The sequence below is a fragment of the Ptychodera flava genome, chromosome 21 (genome assembly GCF_041260155.1).
Source record: "Ptychodera flava strain L36383 chromosome 21, AS_Pfla_20210202, whole genome shotgun sequence".
Taxonomy (NCBI): domain Eukaryota; kingdom Metazoa; phylum Hemichordata; class Enteropneusta; family Ptychoderidae; genus Ptychodera; species Ptychodera flava.
This window is the reverse complement of record NC_091948.1, coordinates 5,319,806-5,338,552: the sequence shown is the minus strand read 5'-3', so window position 1 is coordinate 5,338,552 and position 18,747 is coordinate 5,319,806. Positions and strand designations below refer to the sequence as shown.

Genomic DNA, 18,747 nt, shown 5'->3' with positions numbered 1-18,747 from the left:
AGGTTTGGCACCCACTCAACATACGTCACTCAGTGTTTCATTTCTGTCAGTCAGACTATCCCGCCCACACAATAACAAACATTGCCTTCTTACTGCTTCCACTTATCTATTTGTGTCCTGTTTCTACTTTACCTATATTTGTGTCCTGTTTCTACTTTACTTAACTTGCAAGATCTGTAGTAAGAACAAGAGTGATGAGACTTTATTTGACGATAAGTAAGGTTTCATTAACCCTTTGGGCACCAAAGTCAATTTTTGTTGCCCTTATAAAATATACCTCAACCAATTTTTGTCAGATTTTTGCCAAAATTTTGATAAAGAACTGTGGCCAATGAAATGTTGTTACCATTTGGTCCAAAATTATCAAAAAAGTTGCAGAAAAATTCATAAAAATTGGTGAAATGTTGCAGTCAAATTTTGGTGGGAAAAAATACAGCACTCAAAGGGTTAATCAGTTGTAGTTCATTACACTCTGATATTATCTCACACAGAAGAGCAATATAGGGATGCAGATGGACATACTATCTGAGTGATGGAATTCCAATCTCTGTTTTATTGATTTGGATAATTCCCAATGTTGTAAATCAGGCGGATGAAATGGAAAACCTCTTCACATCTTCCTGTTTGTTGGAATCCAGTGCCCAAAGCAATCATCTTCTACATACATATACCATCCATGGGAATATTTGTCATCCATGGGAATATTTCTCGCCCATTCTTCCAAACTTCTACACGTGAAGCAAGATCCTGTTTACACTATAGAGCAACAATTACATTTTCTTTCTTTCATAACCAGCTGAGTTCAAATGAACAGCAACAAGTACAAGATAAAGTGGCATACTCCATGTGCAATCGATATCTAGGAACACTTAAGTGGATCATGTGTTTCACTTGAAATGTGTGTGAAGTATTTATAATTCTATAAAAGAAAGGACTTGAAGATTTTTAACACCTGAAATCTTTTGCAAAAAGTAAAGATTGAGGGGAAAAGTGCCATTCCTGCATTTTATATTGTAACAGACTTGCAATTTTGTCTAAATTTGCAGACTGTTCAATTATGAAAATTCTCAGTACTCATCATCGATGATAATTTAGACTGTCAATATGAATTTTCCTTCTTTTTCAGGTTTATTGTAAACTATGAGCAGCTCATTACATGTTTAGTTTAGAGACACTAGGTATTTATATATATTTTGACATTCATTATACCTCGGCTTTCCTATTTTTCATCAGATGGTACCATGGCAAACTAGATAGACACACGGCTGAAGAGAGGCTATATGGAGCTGGAAGATCTGGGAGCTACCTGATCCGGGAAAGCGATCGCCGACCTGGCTCCTATGTCCTGTCATATTTAGGAAATACTGGCATTAATCATTTCAAGTAAGCGTCACCATTTCACGCTTTGAATACATCAATCTTTAATATATCCAAAAAAGTTGATATTGCAATCCTGATTGGTCAGCTGGTTTGACGAATGAACACTTTATCAGCTGAGTGGCATGGCTTATCAAACCAGTGGATCAATCAGTCTGCCAATCAGGTAGTCAAAGTGCCAAGCAAGAGAGAACAGAGCAAGCTGGAAATTAAGTGAATATTTGTGTCAAATTTGAACTCACTCAACTCAGGGCACCCTTTCACCTAGCAAAGATGTGAGTGTCCAAAACTATCACCTGCATCCCCATATGTGAAAAAATTGATTCAGTAACAGCCCTACCATCTCAAAAATTTTGAAATGAACCGCCAAGAAATTGAAGTTCACTGTGTTATTCTTGCTTGTGTTAAGTTGGTGTACACTCTAATTAATAGTAATACATTTAACAATAAACACAAATTTTATGCCTTTTCAGTCTACATTTTTTCTCGCAAGGTTAAGAAAGTGCATTCTTTTATGTAGGAATTTGTTTTGCATTTATTGAGGGAGGATAGCATACTTCTAATTTAAAAGTTTCTAGCTCGAAATAGCTTGTTTAAAAAATATTGCCGTGAAAACTTCAAATACAACAGAGACTGTTGAAGTGGGAAAATATGGACAGGATATAGGGGTAATTATTCTTGGGGCCACATATAAATAACAACTCAATATATCAATTCCTCATGGAATTCTCAAGTGGATATTTTTGTCCTCAAAACTTCATCTCTTGTACATAGTCTAACACTCTTAATAAAAAATCAGACATCCTGTGTGGACATTCAGAGGGTCTGTCTGTCTGTATGTCTTACAATCCATGCACCTATATATTCATACTGTAAGTTTAGGCTCATTTAGCGCCATTGTATACCTTTCTATAACTTCATTTACTTAAGATCACTGCTTGGGTAAAAGTGACATATTGGTAGCTCTGATGTCCTGTTTTTGACTGAAATACAAGTTTGATAGCAAACATTACCCAATGCTGTACTTCTAATTCAAGAGCTAATATCCCACGTTAGACTTCAATGGGTAATCTGTTTTTAGCTTCTTTTTACCCAATGTGCATGTTAATAATACATGTACAGTGTATACACTAACTTTTTCCTGGGTCTAAGATAACAGATTCTGAGAAACTATACCATGTAGCTATGCTAGAAAATCCTTTGTGTACATGAGGGTATATGACACTCAAATATAAATTTAACATTTTCAGGTTGTGTTGGTACCTTAGAGAAGAACTTGTATCCGATAGTTACTGTTCAGGAAATTTGTTTCAGTATCTGCAAAGTATAAACAAGAAATTATAACCTTTCACTAGGTACATAATGAATTACAGCTGAAACTCAGTAGCGTTTCTTGAGAGATTAGGACCTCTGTATATTAACATGGGATGGAAGGGTTTGAAGTCTGCCATTTGTTGATTAAGAATGAATGAAAACGAAATCTTTTCCCTCTATCATACATGTGTACAGTGTATATTGTCTGTTGATATTCTGTGTGTAGTAACTTCTTATACATGAACACTTGTATGTATGAATTTAAGTTCCTTGTCATGATAATTTTTCCAGTAGAAAATTAGAGTGAACCCACATAGCAAAATGAAAATTAATCTCATATAAACTGAAGATATAATTACACTCATGATGTGACATCAATTTCCTGGTTTTATTCTTATCACAGGTGTAGTTTACAGATCTCAATGTCATATCAAAACAAAATTGAAAATTTAGCAAAAAATGTCATATGCAAACATGCTTTCCTTCTTTCTTTCAGCCCGATCAGGATTCAGATAAAAAAAAAGTGGATATTTTACAACTTTCTCAGCCATATGAAATCCAAAGTTTGTTTAATCTTTATTTGAAAACAATCAAAAGTGTTGTTTGATGCTAGAATGTTTTGTTTCTATATGTTGTCATTTTTCATTTGTCTGCAACATTTTCTGGTTTTTTGCAACTTTGCTCATCTATATTGGTAACAAAGTGGTCGATACTTGGAGTTTAGAAATATTATGATGAAGTCAGGATATATGATAAAGAAAGAAAGAAAATTATATATACCATCCCCATTCTTCAATTGACTTGGTACGAGGTTACAGTGAAGCCATCAACTGTGTATTTAACTCAATTTTATTCTCGTCCCCAGGATCACAGCAGTCTGCGGTGACTACTACATTGGCAGTAGACAATTTGACAGTCTATCTGGACTGATAAGCTGGTACTCCAGCATCTCGTGTATTCTGAAAGATGAAAAACTATTACATGCTGTCCCGCCACCTGAGGTATGTATGTGTGTTCCCCAAAGCAAATATACATGTAACAGTATGAAGTGTTGGCAGTCGATTGTTCTGTAATCTCACCACTCGACTCTTTTCAATTTCAACCAGGTTTTGCTGTACATGTGACTTACAAAGAATATTTATGAGTGTGTGTAATGCCTTTATGTCTGTCTGTATATTTGGTACATGTCTGTATGTATATTGTATCATGGTATATAAGTATCTTTGTATGTATGTATGTATCTGTGTATCTATGTATGTATCTATGTCTATATCTTTATGTGTACATAGTTGTTTGCAATTTCAGTCTCTACCTTTGACAGGTGAAGAAATTTTCACCATGTCATTCTAGAAAAGGGATTGGGTGGAAGGGCAGATACATGCTGGGGCTACCAATTGATACTGGGTCCCAACCATCAGTTTTTATTGTATATTTCTATCTTTCTGCAGTTTTACGTTTGTTTTTGATAGCTACATGGGTGGTTTACAGTGTCAAGTGAAATGTTTTTGCCATGGCAGATCATAAACACATATGTTCCATAATTTTTCTGCCCTGCAACGTGTCCTGTTTTTTGTGTCCAGATTATAAAGCTTTAAGGTAATACGCGGCTCAGAAGAGAGATTTATATTAACTTTTGTTCAAACTTGACTCAAGGAAACGGAAACTTACCATTTTCTTTCATAACCGGGAATTAAAATCAGGGTTACTGTATAAAGTCTAGGATTATGTTGAAAATACCTAAACTTTGCTGATATTTGAAATTTCAAGTGGTTGCTATACTCTTCATTAATTCCATGCTGACACAAGATTTTTGATAATTACGAAAACAAAGTGGTGAAACATTGATTTGCTCCTCAAGCCTTAATCCTTTAACCACCCATGGTTTGAACCAATCCCATTGTTTTTTATGGTAAAGCTGGACCTCTAGAATGGGAAATGGGGGTGAAAAGGGTTAAAATGAGTCTACACAAGCAGCAGATCAGAAAATTATTACAAAAATTTCAGTACCACAAAAAATTTTCAAGGCGGATTCTACCTTCAAAGCAGTAAATAATGACATTAATTTGCATCTGAAATGAAACAAGATAATATTTTCCAGGCATACATGTGTTCATTTTTTAATTCCGTGACCCCGTCAGAATGTTTAAAAAAATGTCACTATATTTGTATGTGTATGTATATGTACCACTTGAAAAGATTTGACAAGGGGAAACAATTGTTGGTGTACCGTTATCAAGAAACAAGTCGGGATGTACACAAATAGTTTGTAATGAAGTTCCAACCTACATAGGTTAGGTATTTGAGTCGTCTCGGCATGTATCTGCATCCCAGGTTGTGACTATAGACATTGTATTGTAACAACCAAAGGATGTCCTGTCTGCCCTGTTCATTTGTTGTTGACAAGAATTTGATATCAAAGAGAACGTGATACTAAATAAAAGTCCCAATATCAAATTGCACGATATGTTCATCATTAGGTGGAACAGGAAATTCACAATAAAAAATCTTTCGTAAACAATTTCCCTGAAACCGCTGCCGTCATTACATATTCATTGCATTAAGTTTCCTAGTAATCTGTCCACTGTGCTTGCACACAAGCTTTGATGTTTCATTTCTTCCAACGACAAAATAATTATCATTAACTTCAATTGTAATCATAACAGTTAGCTTTAAGGTACAATATGCCACCGGGGCAAAAAGACTCAAATTTTTACAATATTGTGTGGCCAACTGCTTATTGGGGCTCAGTCTGAAGCTTACATGTACGGAGCAAAAGAAAGTTTTCACCGGCTTATGTGATAATGGGAATTTATTTTCTCCGATAGAGATAACACAGGGATGGCAGCCATTTTGAATTTCAAATATTGGTAAATATTAGGTAATTTGTTTCTTTAGTGCCAAAATTTGCACAGTGACCCCCCATTTTTATTCTTGACTGTTAAAAAGATTGGTTTAAAGTTTGTTTGGTGAAAGTTTACCCAAAAGTTTAAGTCGTCCATTTTCAAGGCACAAACTACCTTAATAATTTGGGTTTCAACGTTACACAAATTTCAAACAAACTTTGAAAATCTATTGGAAGTGGAATTTAATACCTAATCACTAAATGGCTTCATATGGTATAGACTTAAATCTCATTTTTGTTGTGTTAATGTACTGATCAGTGATCATCTTTCATGGTCACTGTGCCTGTTTTGTTTTTCATTTCAACCCTTTCACCACAATGGTGTAGCCCAAACCCTTTGTTTCAGTGGTGATTGTGGACCTGTTCATAGAGAATGGGGGATGAACTGGTTAATAGGCTAGCCCTTTCACCACTAGATTTTGATACACAATTCCCTTCATATTTATATTAAACATGGCTGTACAGGGAATTGGAATGCAACTTTCACTTGTGCATGAACTATGTTATAATATGTAGCAAAATAATTTTCTTTTCAGTCGATTGAAACTGATAAAATATTACAGGTATTAAACAGAAACAAACAAGAATGAAGATTTTACTTAATGGGTAACCTTTGGAAAGATTTGAAGCTGAAAATAGTTTTGAATGCTTCAGAAAAAATTCATCTGGTGAATAGTGTTTAATTCCATCCCCCTTCTCTCCCCCTCCCCTCCCCCTCCAGGCATGATCTTTCGCTGAGCCAGGAAAAACCATTTGACAGAGCTGTTACATCCTTAGCACACAGTGATTTTGAATTTTATTCATGAAACCTCTCTATATACATATTCCTAATGGAAACACCACGTCTCTAAAGGTCAAATGGTCTTACATTTCTGTCTCACATTGTGTGTTTATACATACATGTGTATATAAATAACTCTGTGCTTCAAAGTTCATAAGGGTATGTTCGATGTTGGCTATTATTTACAAAATTTTCAAGTTCCAGTTGTGGTACAATTGATCTGATCTTTAACCAGCTCATCCCCATCCCTTGTCAACAGGTCCTCCAATCACCATTGATAACAATGGGATTGGGCCAAACCATTGTGGTGAAAGGGTTAAATGATGTTAAGGATTTCAGATAGCCCCCTGCTGTGCTTTTGTACAGATTGGCTTAATGTTCATCAAATCTGGGGAGAACTTTGGAAAAGTAGTTCGTTATATTTGACATCATTACCGGTACTATAAAAGTGAACATAACAAAAAAGTGAACTCAAAAAAAGTTGAAAACTTAGCAGAAAAGGAACAAAATATTGACAAGGAAGACAATATCGAGTGACAGATTCATGAGATGTTTGAGCAAGTAATCATTTCCATTTGTAAAGGTTGAAGCCATAAATAAAGGAACTAGTTTTATTTTAAACTTAATGGCTAAAACTTGTTAAACTGATGTTGGCTGTTTTGTCACTGATCTACACAGAGTGTGTCCAACATTTTGTTCAAAGTGCTTGTATTTGTCATTGCTTTTGACAGCTCTGTTTGAATATCTAGAACCAAAATTAGCAAATCAAATATTTTATAAACCTGGCTAATTTTAATATCAATTTGAAAATTTTGTCATTTTAGTTTTCTTTTACTTTTCCTTTTAGGTCAGGGTAGAATTTTTGTTTCTCATGTTTTAGGTGGGTTTTGCAAAAATATTTTTTACCATGGTATCCAGTAAGCTAAACCTCTCATCAAGAAACTATTTGGCTCAGAAATTTTGGAACTTGTTTCCTTCATGTACATATGGTGAGAAAACCGATATTGTTTCCAAATGTGTATCCTCATGCCGTAAACAAGAATGAAACAGTGTTGGTATGTGTTGAAGAGGTGTATCATTGCCAGATTTACACTTTGTGGATTATAAGCAACAGCCACTTTCCAGATGCGTGTGGTTTAGGTTTTGGGTTTGTCATTCCCCAATCACTGTTGTTTACATATTAATGAGCAGATAAACAATAGCATGATTCTGTCTACCAGAAGTGATTTTCAAATTCATAGCCCATATGTACATCCTGTGGTCACATGATCTTATCTGCTGTGGTCAACTTACAGTCATGATGTCGTGTCACTTCATAGTAACTTAACTGTTATCAAAACCTGATGAAATACTGCATTATAATGGGCCATCCCCTAATTTAGCCCAGTCCCTCAGGGATGTAGGAAATTTTGGTTACAGGCAGCAAAAATAAAAGTACAGGCGGTTATAGTGTATGTGCACATAACATTTGTGTAAAATGTCCTGATTTTTTACTAAGTCTAAATTTCACAGCCGGCAAATTTTAGCTGACAGCCGGTTGTTTTTGCCGGCTGCTGGCTATTTTCTACATCCCTGTCCCTATCTTTCTTATGTGGAATGTGTCAGAGGAACAGATATTCAGAATTTCAAATTTGTATTCTTATCCAGTCTACTGTGTGTGTTTACTCATTTTGAAGCTCGAAGAATGAATGAAGTTTTCACCGCCTTGTTCTTATCAAATCGAAAATTTAATTTTCCCTGATAGAATTAACATTGGAATAGTGGCCATTTTCACTTTGAATGTTCGTAAATTTAGTTGGTTCTTTCTGTTGAATCAAAACTTGCATAATGTAGTGACCTCTGATCTATATTCAGGATTTTCAAAGAGAATGGTTAGTGTTTCCTTGGGGAAAGTTTGAGCAAAAATTTAAAGCTTGATGGTTGAGGTGTGTTCTGCTGTATATGTTAATGGTATGATAGTATTTTGTCTTCTACATGGTATGATTGGTTGAAGGAGAGTAACTAAGCCCTGGATAGTCCTAAATCATGTCACTACCAGTCCATTTCTGATAAATCCATAGCTATAGAGACATTTTTCAATGTACATCATCTCTGTATTTTGTTTGATCAACAGCCTGTAGACGATAGGAGGAGAGTTGTAGCTATCCTTCCGTACAATGGCACAGCAGACACAGATGAACTAAGGTATGCTAGCTACAGCTAAAATCACCATGAAAATCACTCCATCTCTGTAAATTTGCATATTATCAAAGACATGTATTAGTCATGTCTAATTATGGAATGCCAGTATTACCTACCGGTACTAAGTTTTTTGGGTACACAGTTTGTATACACTTGCCAAGTGAAGATCAAGTATTTGCCGCTATAAATAGAAGTGACCAAAAAACCTTTAAGTTTAGTTATATGTACAAATACACATGCATTGAGAAGCACATCACAATATACACGTGTAAAATACGCAGTTTTTACAATCCTGAGCTGTGGACTGATACTATTTCCCCTAGAGTTATACCATATCTTCAAGCTGCCTTTACTGTTTGTTTAGCTACAGGCTAATTGTTCAGCAAGGACCTGCAGACAAAGGAATATAATGATACATTGCTGTTTTCCTCTATTCAGAGAAAAATTGCTGCTAAAAATATAAGAAAAGGAACAATAAATTGAATGTCTGGCTTCCTGTTTGATCATGTCAAGTACTTTGTTGTGATACCAAAATTGCCATTGGCAATTTTCAGCAAATTCTTGAACATTCTCTTCTTTTTTAACAACAAGAAAAACAATAAAATCAAATAAAAAGACTAAAAAAACAAATTTAGAGCTTTGAAAACAGACTTCACTACAGTTGTGTAGTGTTCTTCAAATGAATTTGAAGACAAAGGCTGCTTTCAATTTTGTTTTTCGAAAGTTTATACCTATATGTGTAATACCATGAAAATGTATAATACAATGAAAGTGGTCTTTAAGGATGTAAACAAATTTTGTATTTTACAGTGTCTGATCCAAAATGCTACAGCAAAGTGAGATTGTACCCCTATAAACCATAATATTGCCAGATTATTGTGAATTATTTAGGGAGTTGTTGACATCTTTTGCTTTCACAGAAATTCTTTGTTTAATCCACAACTGCACCAAGACAACTAACCAGCCATCGCCAAGTGCTCACTATAATAATACCTTTGAAACATTTCCCAATGATAATAAGAGCTGATTGTGCCCACTCCCCAAAATGTCACAGGTATTCTTCAAAATTGCTCAACAAATGGAATTAATTGTCTTAAACAGGATTTGTGCAGTCTCTCTGGAAGGGAATGACACAACACAATCAAAGAACACACTAAATACTGGTAGTTCATTTTTTGGTCAACACTTCATAAAATACATTGGTTACAATGTAGCCTGACTGTCAATTAGGCACAAACAAGTGTATATGATCAGGAAGTAGCATGGTTGGGTGTAATCCATTATAAGACTAATTCCCCTTTCAAAGTTTGCCAGATGGGGCATGACTTGCCAAACCGTGACTGTGGAGAGATTCCCAACAGTCCTGCAGCCTAGATGAAACACTATAACCCTAGTTGTTCATGAAAAATTTGCAACCAGCACATAAACTATCAATATTTCTATTCTTTGATAAATATTAGATATTCTAGTGTTTATCATAGGAAAGTGTCTTTTTTCCATGTACTTACAGATTTTATTTTAACTTGCAGCTTTGTGAAGGGGGAAGTGTTCACAGTACACAATGCTTTGGAAGGTGGGTGGCTGTGGGTCACATCACATGCTACAAACCAGAGTGGTCTGGTGGTCAAAGACTTAGTGGAGGAAATTGTAAGTGGCTTTCGTTCACTTTACTTGTATTTATTGAGTTCTCACATGTTTTAGAGGACTTAACTTACTGAATAAAACAGACATTCAAAATTGAGACCACAAATAATTTGATTTATTCCAAATTTAGGAAACCATGGAATACAAGAATGTTTCAGCATACAAACACTTCAGTGTATGCTTCTGTGTAAATATTTGTAATGTGAGGGCGCTCTTCATGATCATTTTAGACTTGGATTATTAAGAGACACCTTGAACAGAAAATCTTTCAGCATTCAGCATAGCTGGCACGTCATTATTGCTGTGTTACCATAGAGTCATCCCATCTCTATGGCAACACCATCAGTTCATCATCATGTCCGCTAAACTGTACAGAGAGCTCCATCAACCATCAGCTGCAGCAGTTGCATGTGACTGCCACTACCAGTTGGCATCACCACTCCGAGCACAGTCATTACCAATACTACAGCAACCATCATGGTCTTCAGACCAATTTTCCCACGGCCATCGCCATCTAAACACTTCTGAAACCGTCACCGCCACCATCAACACCACCAGTCCAACCTCCAAAACTGTCACCTTACCACAACTGTTACCACTAGCTCAACAAATTTTCTTTAAGCATTGTGTCATTCCACAACAATCTGCCATACCACCTCCACATGATCTGATCACAATTTCAAAAACCATCAGAAGCAAGAATTCAAGCCTACTTGTACTAAACATAGCATGGACCATCTAAATCATAGTCTGTTACATGTTACAGAACTTTACCCACAGATGTCAATTTAGAAAACCATTACCTTTTCATTTTGAAATGCACATCAACATTTTGCAATCTCTTCACTTCATTTCAACAGGATGGTGAAGAGGATCCCAATGAGGACAAAGAGTAAGTGACTGACTACAAGTACTTGTTGCATGTAATTTCAGCATTGTGCAATTTTTTTGAGTCTGACAATTTGCAAATTTCAAGTTTCAATCTGAAGGAAAAAAACGTCTGGTGTAGTTCATGTGCGGGGGGATGATTTGCATATTTTACAAAGACTATGAATACTGGCGATTTATGTACTGTGTAGAAATGTACAATGATGATGAACATAACATTATTGAAAATAGCTGACACAACAATGTTTAGGGTTTTTTGAAATAATATGCTGCCCTCTTGTGGCAGGAATCTCTATTTGCTGGCCATGGACATGCATAGTACTGACTCAATGGGATTGTGGTCTGTGGTTTGCACATGTGTGAGTTGATCAACATGCCATTAAAGAGGAACAAAACAAATTTTTTATAACCAGATGTTAATTGTTTTTAAGATTCATGACTTAGTCACCCAGAATGTACCACAAAGTACCGAGCTAAATGTCACGTAGTGTGTCACCAATGTCATTTGTAATATGATCTTTTGACTTGCTGGTCAAACGATTTCCCGTTTTAGACTTGTGCAACAGATTTAATATGTCAACCAAATATTTGGAGTGATTTTATTTTCACACGACCAGATTCAAGAAAAATTATATTTTCAACAATTCCTCTGACAAATGTGTCCTTTGATAAAAACAAACACAGATGAAAAAACAATCTCTTAGTACAATGCGAAGAAGTTGGATGTACTTTTATCCCCAATGACTATAATTGTTGTGCCAAGGAAAGCAGCCTTAGTGTCTAGTCTGTACTTTTATCCTCAATGACTATAATTGTTGGCCAAAGGAAAGCAGCCTTAGTATCTAGTCTAGTCAAGGAAAAACAAAACCACTGTATTAAGTGACTCCAGCCAGCTATTTTTTGAGAGCATGATTCTGTCTTTTGGAGACATCATTTGCAAATCATTTATGAATATTAATCCTCCTACTGTCTAGGATAATACACACCTTGAAATTGAAAGACTTCAACTTTGCTCAAACTTCCCATAAGGGAACATTAAACCATTTCCTTCCGGAGTCAAGAAGAAAATCTGGAGTCACCATGCAAAATTTTGTACTAGAGCCAGAAGTTACCCAATATTTCCAGACACTTGAAATACAAAATGGTCGCCATCTTTATGTTAACTCTGTGGGAAAAAATAAAATTTTTATTTTTATGAAAATAAAAACTTTAGTTACTGGTACTCTAGGAGCTTTAAAATGAGCCCCCACAAGTGGCAGACCAAAAAATATCATAACAGTTTTAGAGTCTGAATATCTGTCCCCTTGGGACGTATTGTACCTTAGGCAAATTTGCATTTTAGACCAATCTGTATCTGTCACCATTTGTATGCATCAGGGTTACACATCTCTATCTACTGACCTGTCTACTGTATTTCCAGCAGTAAGCCAAATTATTTACAAGTACGCAAAGTAGAACTTAAAAAACGTAGTAGACGTCTACTACCTTATGAGCTGCTAACGAGGTATTTGGTCAGGGCGATAAGCCCCCGCGTTGGCGATCGGCAGAACAAATTAATGAAGGGGATTAGGGAGGGCAATTAACAGATATAGACTGTTTTCTTTGAAATACTATACAGAGATAGCTAGGGTAAAGTAATAGGCACACACTAGACACAGGTAAGGCTTGTATAATGAAAAAAAGTTTAATACAAGACATTTATTGATCATATTCATAATTTCTAGACGAATATTGCTCGCCGGACCCTGTGGTAATACAAAGGAAATGTCCTGTTGATGTAGAGGCATTGTGAAACACTTATGCTGTGACAATCAGAAAGTTGTCTGAGTTACAAGGAAATTGACCCATGTAGAATTCATACACACGTGCAGAGGCACTATATAGTCAGATTTGCATATATCCCTATCATATAATCTGTTTTAGATGACAATACTATCAATTCTCTTTTTCAAGAAAAGCAACCCAGAGTGCCGACAATTATTACCGGTCATTCACTCACAATTATTGAACAGCTGTGCTTTGTAATGTACACGCCTTCCAGTCCCGTAATTCTACGATCTGATGTACACGTACCCATGTTTGAGCATGTATACATATTTTAGCATATTTACCTACACATATTTGAGCACGTCAAAATGTAATCAGTATGTTGCTAATTAGAGCATCCTGGCAGTTTTCCCTGTCAACATATAAATGAACATCTGTCAGACGTGATAAATCGAGGTCATTGACTTCAGGAGTTTTACTTGTGATGCATATTTTTTTGTCAAGATTGGAAGTGAAAATGACAGAAAAGGTGAAAATGGCTCTTTCAATGATTCCTTTTTGTGTGTAGCTTCCCCGTCTGGTCAGAATGTGCGTCAACCGATATTGCAACAATTCAGAGTATTGAGGGCAACCATTATCACAGCATAACTTGCATCATTAAGTCCTCTTGCTGAAAATAACCAGTGATTGCCAGGTTTTTGAATACAATGGACCCATAAAATTTTTTATTTCCACATAAAATGTCTTTCTAGAATTTATTATCAAAATATGAATTTATGATTTATGAATTTATGGCTGGGCGGTTCTTAAAAGTACAATACCTCTTGAACACTGGTTTACATTTAATTTGTAAATTCTGTTCTTCGTTTGTCTGATATTTGGAAATGAAAATGTACAGTGAAATGTGCAATACAATTCCCATACCATTGTGTTGTACAGAAGTCTGACCTTACCATAGACAACTATAGAGCAACAATTTTCAGGAGACTATAAAAAACACAAAATTTAATGGGTACAGAATTGATTCCAACATGGCTTGCTTGTCTCTGTTATCCGATGCAGTGTTTTTTGCTATTACAGTAGGAAGTATTTCACTGATGAAAGTTTGAGGAAAAGTTTAAGTCTTTCGAGGCGCATACTACTTTGAAACTTTCATCACAATACAGTATTGTATATTATTGCCTGAATACATGGGTTTATTTACCCGAGAGCAGGTGACAAATCACCCGACACCAGGAGGGCATATTGTCTCCTGCTGTGAGGGCACATTAACCCGTGTATTCAGGCAATAATATTTTTATTACATGTCTCTTCACAGTTAACGCTATATGATATTTAGTTACATGCAGGGTATTCTCAAACAAGTTTACCATTATCGACCAGCATCAAACAGATTTTAACGAAAGTTAAAATAGCAGTGCAGGCATGGATATTTTACATCTAGCCTTAAGCGTCTACCTTGACGTCGAAAAGGTTGAAGGGCTTCACCAGACCGGGTAACTATGGAAACCGGTCAGTACATTGTTCACTGGCCCGCTAACTCCCCGGATGTTCCTATTCAAATCAGTGCACTGATTTGCACTCACATCAAGGCATGTAATAAAGTCCCTGCTGTATTGTGAAATCAGATTTTGAAGTGGCCACACCTCACACTACCCCATAAGAAATTTCCTAGACATACTTCATTGACTACAAGAGCTTATCAGGTTTGCCCTGTAAGGTTAGCTCCCCCTGTAGAAAATCAGAGATAAAACTCGGCAGAGAAAATTGGAACTTTAACATATGTCGTACTTGTTTTTTTATACCCTGCAGGAATTATTTTCAACACTTGTGTAAATCGATATCATCTTCCTAAAATGTACCTTCTACTTTAGAATTCCCACTGATTATATTGTTTTCCTTTTTGCACAAAATGGTAGAAAGCAGATCACACTGCACTAAATTAATTAATGCATAATGATAATTATGCATCAAGCATTAACGATATCTAGAACGTTCATCATCAGTGATTATTTGGCCCAATGTCACACTGACATTGTAAGGAATATTGAAGGTAAAAGTTCAGAGTAAGCCAGTACAGTTCAACCATTTATTTGCTAGGGGGGTGGGTTGCTATTTATTTAGTGAGAAAGACCCTTTAACAGAAGGAAAATAGAACCATCAAGAAGCTTCAGTCATACGGGTTTTCCCCTGTGTTCTGTTTCATCTCTGAAGAAAAAAGATTTAAAGAAATACCACAGGAAAGACATTTACCTTTATAATGCTGTTATTACCAGAATTTAGTCTCCATGTGATTGTTTTCACACCTCAGGATATGCTTGAACATTTGGCTTCCAGAGATATTTAATTAGAGAAGAGAGTAGTATGAAGCATTTTTCCCCCAATCCAAATATTCATAATTATCCACTGTGTGCATTTGTGCCTCTGTTTGATGAATTCGTGAAAGGCCGTGATCACCAAAACAAATATATGACTTGTGGCAACCACTCATGTTTACATCAATGGCAAACACAACTGCTGAATTTAATGATAAAAAAAAATCCAGGTTAAGATGTGTTTGTGGAGCACACTGTTCTCATATCACATATGTAGCATACCTGAATTCTGGACAGTTGAAGAATCTTTGTCGGGATGATCCGTTTTTATGCATTCATAAAAAAACAGCTGCCGTATATTTCATAATACTTTCAGGTAAAGTAACATAAAACGTTGAGTAACAGGAAATGTACTTTCAGAGTTACATTCCGGGAAAGCAATTCTCTTCCGGTGTTGTCAGATGTTTTATATATTTACTTGAGTTTTGTTTGTTTACAAATAGCCTATTACATGTAGATCATTTTAGGAATGCCTTTTCCGGTCCTGATTCAAAAGAAAACTTCCTCTTCAAATTCTGATTACAAAATGCTATGATCATTGTGGGCTGAAGTGACAACTGCAAAATGCTGATTGGTATGTGTTATCACAACTGTTCCATCACCGGCGACCAAACTTTGTTCACAAAACCATGTTTACTATGATGTGGTTGAACCTGTACATACTATCTTGTACGTGCTACTAAATCCTGTCATGTACCTAGTGAAATCACAATACCTGAAAACTGAACACCGTCGTTTTAAATAATTTCAACCATGGCTGTTCCCTGTATTCTTTCAGGATCAAACTTTGGTCCCTCCCAACTGTAACCCAGTGTGTGAGTGGACCCTTGTATTGTAAAAGAGGGGTGACAGGGCTGTCTCAATTACATGTACCTCCCACTTTACAAAGCTGAGAAGGCAGGCTTGCAGTAACTGCTCTCAACTTTTAGCAAAAGTGACTGTCACTCACAAGTGTCAATATAGTGTTTCAACCCTTTCACCACCATGGTTTGGCCCAAACCAATTGTTGTCAATGGTGTGTGTGGACCTGTTTACAGGGCATTGGGGATGAACAGGTTTAGAACAAGATGTACAGGTACATGTTTCATTCACTGCTTGATTGACGTCACAGAGTAAACATGATGGCTGGCCATCATCATAATTGTTCTAGTGATGAATGCCAATTAATTTATCACTTGGGAATGTCATTGCTTGCGTGCCATTCCAGTTCAATTTTAAATGAGAGTTGTTCAAAAAGGAATGGACACGCTGTGTAATTGGCAGACAGATGTGAAATCAAAATAATAATCAGTTTTTTGATCCGGTGTTGTTAAATTGCTGGTGCATGTAAGTCTCTGGTAGAGCTATAATCAGTCATGACACATAATGAGTGTGTTTTTGTCAGTAAGAACTTTTAGAAAGGAAGTTGTCTGTCCCAAAATATGCCAAGAGATATTGCTGAAATGGTAATTATCGTTTCGTGTGTGTGTGTGTGTGTGGGGGGGGGGGGGGGGGGGGGGGTTGTAATAACTACAGGACTTACATATTTTCGGTATGTTTAGAGTATTTAAATTGACAGATGTCAAATCTAGAAACATGTTTTGCTGTATAATAAAACTTGCACACTGTATCTACCCAGTTCCAGGTGTTCTGTTTGTTGCCTTTAGAATGCTATTCAAATATCATTCTACTGTTTATCTGTCATCCCCATCATCTCAATAAATGGTACCAACGTTCTCAATGTTAACAATAGGGTTGCCCCATAGTTTTGAGTAGTGCAGGGGTTGGTAATGCTGCAGTTCATGTGGTGATATGGAGTTGAAGAGTAAGTATCACTGTCCATGTCAGATGGCAGGGACTAGAGTGCTGTCTTGCAGTGATGATAAAACTGATAATTCTGGATAAAACATCTTGCAAAGACCCACCCACACAAGGAGATATTTGTATTTGTATACCATCAACTATCACATACATGTTGAAATCTTAATATACTAGTACTCTTCCCTTGGGTAAATTGTGACACAAAGTTGAAAAACTAACTTTTGCAAAAACCTTCCACAACCTTATAGCATCCCCTTTCAAAATCAAGAAAACAAACATGGGTCACAATGCAAACTTTGGTACTAGGGAAATAAAGTACCTAACAGTTCCTGATACATGTGTTAACTCTATGGGGAAAAAATAAATTGTTGAATTTCACAAAAATTATCAAGTTGAAACTTTATGTACCCCATGAACTTCAAAATTAGCCCCAACAAGTGGTGGACTGGAAGTTTTAAAGTCAGAATATGTATCTCTAAGGCCCATTCTACCTCAAGTGCAGAATGTGGCAATGTGGTCATTTTGTGAGTGTGTGTAAATATACATACAGGTATATGTGTCTTCTAGACAACATTTAATGCTACTATTATGACAAATAAGTTTCATGGTTTGCAACAGGGTGACAAAGCTAGATTTACTCACTTCTTGTTGTACAGTTTCTTTTTACCTGATCTTTAAATTCAAGTTGTCTGTTGGTGTGTATATTTTGGTTGTTGACATTGAAACATTACCTTTTGCTGCCAGTTCTTGATTAATAATACATTTGATATCCCTACAGGTGGTACCATGGAGGGATCAGCAAACAAGAGGCTGTAGAATTACTAATGAATGGTGAGTTTTCCAGCATCAGTCATCTCTTATCATTCCACATGATGATTGGCACTGGTTTTATGTATTTATGGCTGACCCATGGCAGCTCTACAATGCTTTCTGTGATTGGCCATTTCCTTATGAATATCTTACCACAAATGCATAATATAACCAATGGGGTTACATCTTTCGCTGCTGGTCTCCCTCACAATCTGGCGAACACTGAAGAGAGAAAATTGCATTCCTTGAACAGGGTGGAGAATATAATAGAGAACCTAACGTGGTTTTTCACCTAAAAGGCAAAGTGCAGAAACACAGAAACTCACTCAGAAAAAGGTTTCATGAATGTTAAACATTCCGTGATCAGTGTACATGAGACACTAATCATGAAAAAAGAGTGAAAAAATGTGCAAAACTGTATTCAAAGCTGAGTTTAAAAAATGTTCAAAAATTACTGAATTGACAAATGTACTGCTACTCGTGAGTTTGTATGTATATCAATTCATCTTAGTGCATCAACCATATTTCCACACCCCACTAACACCCCTCCTCACCCAACAATGAACCCCTCACACCCCAATGAAATGAAGTTGGTTGTCCACAGAACTCTCCAACTGAAACTATCATTGACAACCATGGCAATAAAGTTACAGTGGCAAGTTAGTTGGGGTGAGGGGTGAGGGGGGTTGCATTTGTCAGGGGGAGGAGAAGAAGAATCTGGTAAAGGAGTGTTAGGGTTATTCACCCCGCTGTTAATATCCGGCTGATTCCAGCAGAATGTCCCATGGTTCCAGGAATTAGTCACCTGTTATACAAGGATTCCTGGAATTAGTCACCTGTTATAGAAGGATAATAAAAAAATTCACCATCATGTTCCACAGGATATCAATATCACGTCATTTGAAGTG

At 36.3% G+C, this 18,747-nt stretch overlaps 1 protein-coding gene across 2 annotated transcripts in view; it reads left to right on the top strand.

Moving 5' to 3' along the window:
- LOC139121188 (ras GTPase-activating protein 1-like) overlaps positions 1–18,747 on the top strand; it is a 47,277-nt gene that overhangs the window by 4,453 nt on the left and 24,077 nt on the right. For both annotated transcript variants that reach the window (XM_070685877.1, XM_070685876.1), the window contains exons 2-7: positions 1,234–1,383; positions 3,557–3,692; positions 8,488–8,558; positions 10,085–10,202; positions 11,060–11,091; positions 17,808–17,860. In XM_070685877.1, coding sequence (XP_070541978.1) covers positions 1,234–1,383; positions 3,557–3,692; positions 8,488–8,558; positions 10,085–10,202; positions 11,060–11,091; positions 17,808–17,860 — 560 coding nt within the window. The remainder of the gene's footprint in view (positions 1–1,233; positions 1,384–3,556; positions 3,693–8,487; positions 8,559–10,084; positions 10,203–11,059; positions 11,092–17,807; positions 17,861–18,747) is intronic.